General features: G+C 44.2%; 1 protein-coding gene across 6 annotated transcripts in view; it reads left to right on the forward strand.

The window, feature by feature from the left end:
* The window catches only part of LOC115142651 (serine/threonine-protein kinase MARK1-like), an 82,489-nt gene extending 71,813 nt beyond the window's left edge, over positions 1–10,676 (forward strand). For 2 of the 6 annotated variants that reach the window (XM_029682266.2, XM_029682267.2), the window contains 7 exons: positions 1,535–1,707; positions 2,004–2,095; positions 2,504–2,665; positions 4,534–4,791; positions 6,244–6,270; positions 6,852–6,896; positions 8,207–10,676. In XM_029682266.2, the coding sequence (XP_029538126.1) occupies positions 1,535–1,707; positions 2,004–2,095; positions 2,504–2,665; positions 4,534–4,791; positions 6,244–6,270; positions 6,852–6,896; positions 8,207–8,552 (1,103 nt within the window). In that variant the 3' untranslated portion in view covers positions 8,553–10,676. The remainder of the gene's footprint in view (positions 1–1,534; positions 1,708–2,003; positions 2,096–2,503; positions 2,666–4,533; positions 4,792–6,243; positions 6,271–6,851; positions 6,897–8,206) is intronic. The other 4 variants (XM_029682268.2, XM_029682270.2, XM_029682269.2 and 1 more) reach the window with 2 other exon arrangements.
* Positions 10,677–11,324: the final 648 nt, after the last annotated feature.

Genomic DNA, 11,324 nt, shown 5'->3' on the forward strand with positions numbered 1-11,324 from the left:
TGAAGATCTATGGCAAGACTTGAAAATGGCTGTCTAGCAATGATCAACAACCAACTTGACAGAGCTAGAAGGATGTTAAAAAGAATAAAGGGCAAATATTGTACAATCCAGGTGTGCAAAGCTATTAGAAACTTAGCCAGAAAGACTCACAGCTGTAATCACTGCCAAAGGTTATTCTAAGATGTATTGACTAAGAGGTGTGAATACTTATGTAAATCAGATATTAATGTATTTCATTTTCAATATATTTGCAAACATTTCTAAAAACATGTTCACTTTGTCATGGGGTATTGTGTATAGATGGGTGAGGGGGGAATCAATTTAAACCATTAAAAATGTCAGCTGTAACACAAGATGTGGAATAGGTCAAGGGGTATGAAAACTTTCTGAAGGCACTGTAATTGGCTGGTTGATAAGCTGAAATCAGGTTAGTTACAACTGGGATTGGATTAAAAACCTACAGGAGGGTAGTTCTCCAGGAACAGGGTTGCAAAGTCCTTGTCTATATAGTAAGTCATAATAACCATAAAACCTAGAGGTCAAACAAGGAAATGGTTCCATTCTCTTTTTCCCATGGAGTATTTTAGGAACACTTAACATGAGGGCTGTGTTTTCAAGTAGGCGTAATGTTTTGATAACAATGTAAATCTTTCTAGGACAAGGTGGCATTTATCAATATATTCCCCCCCCTAACTATCTGTTAGCTAAATTTAGTGATGAATACATTTGCCACGTTTCTTTAAATGTGCAATTCTGTGAAATGTCTTGTGCAAGTTGAAATTGTCACTACCTGTTAGCAAAGGTGTCAGCTAGAGATGACATGCAGGAATTTGTAGTATTTTTGAATCTGAGAGTAAATAGAATATATTGACAATTGTACGAGAGTGATTTACATAGTTATCAAAACGCCACGCCAAGGTAAGCCTACACGAAACAGCCCTTATTTTATGTGTTTCTAAAATTCCCTATGGTAAAAATGAATGATGGAAAAACGATTGGAACCCTTTCCCAGTTTGACCTCTAGGTTTTATGGGTATTATGACACCTCCACTGTGGGGCTCTAAAGACTTCCGGTCATTTTGCTAACGCTAGTTAACAATTGCGCTGATGGTAGTTGGCAACTTCCTTCAAACTGAACGAGTTCAACGGACTCTGGAGAAGTAGAGAGTACTTCATTGCCAAAATTCTGAAATATCTCTTTAAGTTGAACTGATTAGCCTAAGGAAGTTCCCTTTACATTTGAACTGTGTGCAAGCAGAGCTTTCTTTACATGTTGCCTACTATAGTACATGCAATGGAAATGTTTAATTAATGAAGACCAGTAGAAATTTTAGGTGAATACCATTCAAGCCAGTCAATAAAATATACAAATGTAGTTTCAACTGTTCAACTGTCATTATTATATAAATGTTCTTTATTGACTGAAGTTAAATGGTATTTGCCCTAACTCTGCGGAATCCACAATGGGACTCCCATGTTAAATAAAGAATAATAAAGTCTGTACTAATCATGTCATTGCTCTGTGGCTCCTCAGTGGCGCCCTCTATCCCCCCGTCTATGTCCTACACCAAGCGGGCGCAGGCCAACAGCGTGGAGAGCGACAAGGGCGATGCCGCCCACAAGCTTGGCACGGCCGGTTCCAAGGCCGACGTGCCCACCTCGCCGCTGGTGGCGCAGGAGAGGAAGAAGTCATCCACCGCCTCAGGGGTGAGGGGTCAAAGTGTTATACAGGATATGTTTTATAATATTCAGGGGGCTAAAGTTTCAGCAGTTTTTTCCTCCAAGTAAGCAGGGGATGATGGGCACAGAAAGTAGTTTTCTATCCCAAAATGTACTGGAAAGTTGGTCATTCCCAAAGTAACTTAGAACCCATCAGACTAAACTGTCGTAACCAGTCACAAGACGCTTCGCTTCTATTATGGTTTTTATTTTGTGGGACTGTCAGAACAGAAATAGTTTGTATTGTGAAATAAGTTATTGAAGGGTGTGTGTGTGAACCACAGAACAGTAACGCTATGACCAGGAGGAACACGTATGTGTGTGAGCGGTCGAGCACAGATCACTACACGGCGATTCCCAATGGCAAGGACAGCAGGTGAGGAGGGCGATGGGTATCCAATGCTGCTGCCACGGCAACTTTGTTTGCTGTTGATAATTTGATTGCTTCTGATAATGTTTACCTGCCTATGTAACTACAAAGTAAATACATAGGCCTTGGAGTGTGACTAGAACTGACTCTCTCCCTGATCTTTTCCCCTCTCTACCCCTCTATCCCGCTTTCCTTTCCTTGTCACTTTTCCTCCTGTGACCCTTCTCTTGTCCTCTCTCTACCCCTTTATCTTTCACCTTATTTCTCTTCCCCACCCTCCCCGTTCACTCGATTTTCCCTTCTCGATCTCTCACCATCCTTTTCACACTCTCGCTTTCTGTCTCTCTCTCTCTCCCTCTCTCCCTCTCTCCCTCTCTCCCTCTCTCTCCCTCTCTCTCCCTCTCCCTCCCTCAGTCTGACTGAGATGTCAGGCTCGGCCAGTGGCTCCTCACCATCGCCAGGGGCAACCTCAGCTGTCCCTTCCACTCGTCCGCGTCACGTCAAGTCCATGTCGGCATCGGGCCACCCTATCAAGTCCCCACTGCCTCCCATAGACGACAACGCGGAGTACAAGGGGTGAGCTAGGGGGCTAGAGAGAGCGAGAGGGGGCTGAAGTCCAAAGTAGGAAGGGCCCCAAGTTATATAAATTGCTAAACACTAGCCTATACCCCCCCCGATCTAAATGAAGTACCTACGGGTAGGAGTTGAGCGAGGGTATCAGACAATGGAGGGTTCAGGAACTGGGAGAAATGACTTGTTATAATGTCCATGTTTTTTCATTGCCCTATGATACTACACTGCTCAAAAAAATAAAGGCAACACTTAAACAACACAATGTAACTCCAAGTCAATCACACTTCTGTGAAATCAAACTGTCCACTTAGGAAGCAACACTGATTGACATTAAATTTCACATGCTGTTGTGCAAATGGAATAGACAACAGGTGGAAATTATAGGCAATTAGCAAGACACCCCCAATAAAGGAGTGGTTCTGCAGGTGCGGACCACAGACCACTTCTCAGTTCCTATGCTTCCTGGCTGATGTTTTGGTCACTTTTGAATGCTGGTGGTGCTTTCACTCTAGTGGTAGCATGAGACGGAGTCTACAACCCACACAAGTGGCTCAGGTAGTGCAGCTCATCCAGGATGGGACATCAATGCGAGCTATGGCAAGAAGGTTTGCTGTGTCTGTCAGCGTAGTGTCCAGAGCATGGAGGCGCTACCAGGAGACAGGCCAGTACATCAGGAGACGTGGAGGAGGCCGTAGGAGGGCAACAACCCAGCAGCAGGACCGCTACCTCCACCTTTGTGCAAGGAGGAGCAGGAGGAGGACTGCCAGAGCCCTGCAAAATGACCTCCAGCAGGCCACAAATGTGGATGTGTCTGCTCAAACGGTCAGAAACAGACTCCATGAGGGTGGTATGAGGGCCCGACGTCCACAGGTGGGGGTTGTGCTTACAGCCCAACACCGTGCAGGACATTTTTCATTTGCCAGAGAACACCAAGATTGGCAAATTCGCCACTGGCGCCCTGTGCTCTTCAGAGATGAAAGCAGGTTCACACTGAGCACGTGACAGTCTGGAGACGCCATGGAGAACGTTCTGCTGCCTGCAACATCCTCCAGCATGACCGGTTTGGCGGTGGGTTAGTCACGCCAGAGGTAGCCTGACTGCCATTTGGTACCGAGATGAGATCCTCAGACCCCTTGTGAGACCATATGCTGGTGCGGTTGGCCCTGGGTTCCTCCTAATGCAAGACAATGCTAGACCTCATGTGGCTGGAGTGTGTCAGCAGTTCCTGCAAGAGGAAGGCATTGATGCTATGGACTGGCCCGCCCGTTCCCCAGACCTGAATCCAATTGAGCACATCTGAGACATCATGTCTCGCTCCATCCACCAACGCCACGTTGCACCACAGGCTGTCCAGGAGTTGGCGGATGCTTTAGTCCAGGTCTGGGAGGAGATCCCTCAGGAGACCATCTGCCACTTCATCAGGAGCATGCCCAGGCGTTGTAGGGAGGTCATACAGGCACGTGGAGGCCACACACACTACTGAGCCTCATTTTGACTTGTTTTAAGGACATTACATCAAAGTTAGATCAGCCTGTAGTGTGGTTTTCCACTTTAATTTTGAGTGTGACTCCAAATCCAGACCTCCATGGGTTGATAGATTTGATTTCCATTGATCATTTTTGTGTGATTTTGTTGTCAGCACATTCAACTATGTAAAGAAAAAAGTATTTAATAAGAATATTTCATTCATTCAGATCTAGGATGTGTTATTTTAGTGTTCCCTTTATTTTTTTGAGCAGTGTATTTCCTAAAAGTGAGAGATGTAACTTTATACTGTTCTCTTACTACCAATGTATTTATGTTAGGTGATATTTCTTATCGGTATTTCTTGCCTCTCACTAAACTTCTTTCTACTTCCTCTACCTTCGTAGCCCCCCCACGGCCTCGCCGTCGGCGCACAGCATCAGCAGCAGCACGGCCGCCACGCCGCCCGACCGCACGCGCTTCCCCCGCGGCTCCTCCAGCCGCTCCACCTTCCACGGTGCCCAACTTCGCGACCGCCGCTCGGCCACCTACAACGGTCCACCCGCCTCTCCCACGCTCTCCCATGACACGGGGGCTCTGTCCCAGGCGCGCAGGGGCACCTCCACGGGCATCATCAGCAAGATCACCTCCAAGTTTGTCCGCAGGTCAGTGGAAATGGACGGAAATGCACCATACCGATGTGTTTGCCAGACCTGGGATAAATAGACAGATAGCCTACCTTCAAGTATTTTAGGTGCGCTTGATTTATCCTTTATTCTATAGGTTCTATTCTACCGGGCGGATCTCCATTATTTAAAAGTATCTGACAATGTATTTGACCCAGGTCTGATATTTACAATATTACACTGCAGGACTAGTGTCAATTCCATTTCAATTCAGCATGTAAACGGCAATTACAATTTAGTTCCTGAATTGACTTTATTGAAATGGAATTGACCCCAACTTGCTACACATCATGTAACATGTTTCCCTTCCTTAGGGCCATATTTACCCAGCCTTTGCATCTGATATTGAAAGTAACAGCTGCACATTTTGTACTAGCCAGTATATCTAGTTATTTTGTAGGGTACTGTGTAAGGTACAAGGCTGCTTTGAGTGAGTGTGGAGAGAGATAATAGAGAAAGTGTGATTGGGTTCCTCTTTCTCTCTCAATCCTGCATTAGCAGGGGACACCACTACGAAGGGTAAAGTTGACCTTAGACACTGATCTTGGGTCAGTTTAGCATTTTCCCCACTAATGGTTAAGGTAAGTCTTGAGGAAGAGAAAGATGATCATAGATCTGTACCTAGGGTAAACTTCACCCCGGAGCGCCAGTCCCTATTCCCCTAGGTGAGCCTGCGGTGACCAGGATCTGCTCTGAGAGAGACGTGGTCTGCCTACAGATACACTTGCAGGACCACACGCAAAGGCACAGACACTCATATAGAAATGCATGCAGTCTCTCTTTCTTATGCACACACACACACACACACACACACACACATACACACACACAGAGACTGCGGCGTCTGCAGTATCTGTGACCGTGCTGCAGTCAGTCAAGGGCACTGGGTAAAACGAGGCTGTTTTTATCACCAGCCAGGGGCTCCACCCTTAGGGCATGACAAACTAACCTGTCACTGAACGGTTCTATACACTCATTATATGTTGCTGTAGCAATCAATGCATGTGTATTTTTTTTTATGAAGACATTTTGAAATATTTTTTTAGATTAAATGTTTTGTTTTTGTTCTTATAGTTTAATGTCAATCAGACTTTCCATGTGTAGTAGGTATGAACCAACCAGTATGAACTGGTTGGTTCTTAGTGCCTTCAATCAGCCCATAGTGAATTTAGGGGTCTTGCTGTAAGCATATGTAGCACTATGTGTATTTAAGCACATCATTTCTTAATGCAAAATTGGGATCGACTTTGCTGACATAGTGGATCCATCACCATTCGATTTTTACATTTCTGCCACATTACGAGAAAGTCATTGAACAACATTTTCCCACAACGTCCTTTTAGGTCTCCCTATTTCCATCCATAGCTACACTCAAAGAAAATAACCAATTTATTTTTAAATTCCTTCTTTCATTGTTTTTTTGTTTTTTAGAACTATGTCTTTCAGGGCTGGCCGGAGGTAGGAGCGCACAGAATGGTTACCATGTCTACACCCGCCACACCCTCTCTTCCTCACAATCCAAGCCCTCTTCAATGACATGCAACCATTCACACCCTGGTGCCAGCCCCCCCTTCCTTAACTCCTCCCCCTAAACCCTACACCCCCCCGCATTATCCACCCCGCTATCTGACCCTGCACCACTAACAGACTGAGATTGAGACCCCAGAGAGGCCTTGCCTGTGATGCCTTGGAGTATGCAGACACCTGCACTCACTTTCCGACTTCTTGTTTCGTTCTTTGGTTTGAGTGTGTTGTGTGTTCTGTAGATGTCTTCTGTCATCCATCTCGCTCTCCGTTCACATGATTTCCACGTTGTATCATCGTCCGTTTTTAGCTAGCTTGCCGATATACGTCATGTTGGCCTTTTTGGCAGTCTCACCAGTTGCCTCCCCAGAACGAGTTGAGTCGCGTGACCGTGTATGTTTGTAGGTTTGACCCCATCCCACCTTCTTCCCTTTCACCTACCCATCGTCTGTGTGTACACTGACAACCCCCTTCCACTGCTCTGTTGAACTCTGAACTCTGATTGCTTCCCAAAGGGCCACGGTTGAAGGAGAGGCCAGTGGCAGTACAGACCCCCCAAGGTGAGGCATCGGCACGGCCGCCCGCAGAAAAAGTAACAACAACCTCGAAATAAAAGCATGGCATGTCAATGAGGGTCACTACTAGTCCCAGGATCGAAAGCCAATGTCACCGGTTCATTCTTGTTCCATGTTGTGGAGTATAGTTAGCACTGTGATGGCGGAAGGTGGACTAATTCTAGGTGTGGCTATACGTCTCCCGTCTTAAATGACTAGTTCATTGTTGTTATCGTACCGGTACTTGTTGTGCTGTTCTTTGTTGTTGTGTTATGTGTGTACTTTGTCCCCATGCCCTCAGTCACACAGTGGTGGTGTTTGTGCCTAAATGGCGTGACCCTGAATACCATGCTCTTGCTAGACCTTGGTGGGCCATTTTGTGTGTTTAAGCTGTCTAGAAGTGTCTGTTCTGAGTGTGTGTTACACGGCGCGCAATCTTTTGAATAACATATATTTGACTGTCATTCAGTTGTCCGTTTTACAATGGGGTCTCGAACACATGGGTTGTACAAGTTCTGTGTGTTGCCTTTTGCCCTTTGACGCACACTCTATATACTCCGAGTCACATGACTCTTTAAAAAGGAAATGTCAAAAAATATATATATAATAATTGGGTCAGCACCTGTTGATGATGGGATATGTAGATAGGGCGAGTCGGTCAAGGATCGATTCGGACAAGGTGGTCAATTATATGACAAGCGACAGTTTATTCAGAGTAAAGATATCTGGTACAACGTATACGGGCTCATTCATTTGGCCTCACAAAAGAACCATCAGAAAGAGCCCCGATAACAGATTGCAAGCATGTTAAGTACAGTACAGAAAAGTGGGTTGAGTCTGAAAGTCCCCCTTTTGATTGGCCACAGTTGAGGTGTTGTCTTCTTGGATTGGTCCTGTTGAGCCGTCTGTCGTTCCTCCGGGTCTCGTCGTGTCGTTCTCAGTCACACAATGTTCGGCTAGGAAGGAGATTTTGTGTGTGCGCTGGTTCCTGTCTCACACTGTTCAGCTAAAAGGGAGGATTTTGGTGTGTGTGTAAAAAGGGAGGATTTTGGGGTGTGTGCTGGTTTGTTCCTGTTACTCAAGGTCTGGAGTGTCAGTGCAGCTGGTGTTTGTCACGAGATAGTGTTATCAGTGCTCAGTAGTAAGCCAGAGAGTTACAACAGCTTCATTATTAATAAGGCTAATATATTGCCAGGCATGCATCAAGCTAGAATTTCATATTATCCTTACACACCTCACCAACATTTTTGCTTTTGCGTCTACCTACTTATCTCCCATTCAATTAACACTATTGTCTGTGTTCTGTTCCTCTCCAGGAGCGCATCAGGGGAACCCAAGGAGGACGGATCCCGGGACTCCAAACCCCGTTCACTGCGCTTCACCTGGAGCATGAAGACCACCTCGTCCATGGAGCCCGGCGACATGATGCGCGAGATCCGGAAGGTCCTGGACGCAAACAACTGCGACTACGAGCAGCGCGAGCGCTTCATGCTCTTCTGCGTGCACGGCGACGCCCGCCAGGACAGCCTGGTCCAATGGGAGATGGAGGTGTGCAAGCTGCCACGCCTCTCACTCAACGGTGTGCGCTTCAAGCGGATCTCAGGCACGTCCATCGCCTTCAAGAATATCGCGTCCAAAGTGGCTAACGAGCTCAAGCTGTGAAAAGTGACTTTTGGGAAGACTAAACAAACTAAAGAGAATTAACATATGACATTGTAAATGGAGGGGGCAGAGGACATAATCCTGGTGTTCCTTGAGTTTGCGGGCGCCCCAAGTGTCGGGCCCAAGAGAGTTTACTGCTATTCGAGGCTACTGCTGTATTGCTTGGTTGAAACGACACATAGAGAAAATATACTTCCATTTTCCCTCCCCAAGGCAAACTCCTGTATTCCAAAATTGTTGTTAATAACGAGAGGTGAGAACTGACCATTGCAATAATATGAAAACATTTGTATCAATGGGCCGCAAAATTTCAATTCCATTGCTAAACTACCATTAAAGGGGGTTGGAAGAACAGACTGCAAAGATACTTTTTCCACATGTACAGTAAAATAGAGAATGTTTTGAGTTGTATTGTTCATAGAGTTGTATAAAACAGGACTCTTCAGCATAATGTCTGCAGGTATTGTATAGTCTTGAGTTTCTGTACAGAAAGTGTGTTTAAATGTGTCATACTGTGTTTTTTTTTTTTTCATTTGGAGTTCTCTTTCCTTCTATTGTTGACATTTGTAGATTGTTTGCCTCCACTGAAGTTTAATGTTTAGGGAAAAAAGAAAAACCTTTTTTATTCTCACAAGGAAAAGAAAAAACAAGCTTATTTTTTACTTTTCACAGACAATAGGTTCCTTTCCCAATACAGGAGGGATCAAATGACGTGATCTGTGTTGAAAAGCAAAACTCTACACATCCCAAAGCCCTAATCAAATCATTCCTCCTATAATGCACTATTTTGGCCATTCTCACAATCCTCCTTCAAGTAGCGTAGCTCAATGATGACGTTAGCACTGCAGTTTAAAATGTTCTGTTTATTGCATAGAATTTACATAAGGGATCTTATGTTGTGTCCTTTTATTACCTTTGAGAACCCAAATATACAGCGTAGACTGACAGAACCACACATTTTTCAGTTGCACTCAATTTAAGCCCGCTCTCATAAAGTTTGCTTTATGCAGTCTTGAACACGGTATTGCAAATGTCGCTGGCATTCCACTCGATTAATAATCAAATGCTCTTCTAACAAATATTGGGACAAAGCTACTCATTCAAAACACTATTCATGGACTTTTAGTAGCATAAATGCACCGGCACCATTCTAGGTCAGGAAGTGACATGTTCTGCTTGAAACTGCCCAAAGGTTGAAAGGTTCACGCAAAGTGATGCCCAAGCAGTTTGACCTCACTAGTGACTATATCTCTGTTTCTCCCTTCTAAACTGCAGTTAATTGGTAGTTACTGTGCGACACCTGTCTGACTTGTTTTGTGCCCAATTTTATTTTCTTGCTAAATATATTGTATTTATTCCACCACATTATGCCTTTTTAATGTGCTGCTTGGTATTTCTGAGGCATTCACCTGTACGAGAAGAAAAATAGTATATAACTAGTTTCACATATGTTTTTATTTTAGGTTTTTCCCCTTTGTAATTAGTGATTGCGATGAGTATGTACAATAACCACTAGTGCTGGTACGTTTCTACTCGTTATTTTGTATGAAAAGTAATGAGGGTCAACTGTGCAATGGTATTCCATGTTGTATTACTGTAAAGATGAGAGATGGGCCTATAGACCGCACCCTTTAACACAACAAAGAGAGTGGAAACAGAATCCAGACATTTTATTTCCTCATTTCAAAAGGCACAATAGAAGGAAAAAAGCAAAGGCGAGTGGTCAACAAAAAGAAATCAATGAAAATAAGGTTAAGCTGTGAGCCCTTCTGGAAGCTGAGCGAGACATTTCCACCGCTGACTTTCTGTGGCATTATGGGAGCGGAGAGGGTTGGAGGGGGCTACCGCACATTGACTTATAATGCACATGGAAGAAAAATGCATATTCCTAATTGTTAACGGTACAACTTCCAGAGAGGATGTCTATTGTGTTGCCTTAGCAGATCAAGTGTAGAGGAGAAGCAGCAAGTGTTAAAGAAATATAAACGATTATGCCTCGCCCCTTTCATCTCCATTAACCCCTCCCCCCACATAAACCCCTCCTACCACAACATACATGCGAGGAAAGCTCGAGACATCCAGATTCAGTCTCTCGTGCACAATATTAAAGCTTACTTGAAAGGAGTCTCAAGCAAATGTCTGGTGTCATTTGTTCTTTTTTTTTACCAGTATGTACTATTTAATTTTGTCTGAGAAACCATGGCTTCACAGCCAATCAGTTTAGCATAAACTTTGAGTAACATGGAGGAACATAAGCATGAACTTTTGAAAAGTATTTAACTTTTGTATGCAATATTTATGCTATAAGTCTTTGTACCTACAGTTGAAGTTTGAAGTTTACATACACCTTAGCCAAATACATTTAAACTCAGTTTTTTACCATTCCTGACATTTCATCTTAGTATAAATGCTCTGTCTTAGGTCAGTTAGTATCACCACTTTATTTTAAGAATGTGAAATGTCAGAATAATAGTAGAGAATTATTTATTTCAGCTTTTATTTATTTCATCACATTCCCAGTGTGTTACATACACTCAATTAGTATTTGGCAGCATTGCCTTTAAATTGTTTAACTTGGGTCAAATGTTTCAGGTAGCCTTCCACAAGCTTTCCACAATACGTTTGGTGTATTTTGGCCCATTCCGCCTGACAGTGCTGGTGTAACTGAGTCAGGTTTGTAGGCCTGCTTGCTCGCACACACTTTTTCAGTTCTGCCCACAAGTTATCTATGGGATTGAGGTCAGGGCTGTGTGATGGCCACTCCAATACCTT

Source organism: Oncorhynchus nerka, linkage group LG15 (genome assembly GCF_034236695.1).
Source record: "Oncorhynchus nerka isolate Pitt River linkage group LG15, Oner_Uvic_2.0, whole genome shotgun sequence".
Lineage (NCBI taxonomy): Eukaryota > Metazoa > Chordata > Actinopteri > Salmoniformes > Salmonidae > Oncorhynchus > Oncorhynchus nerka.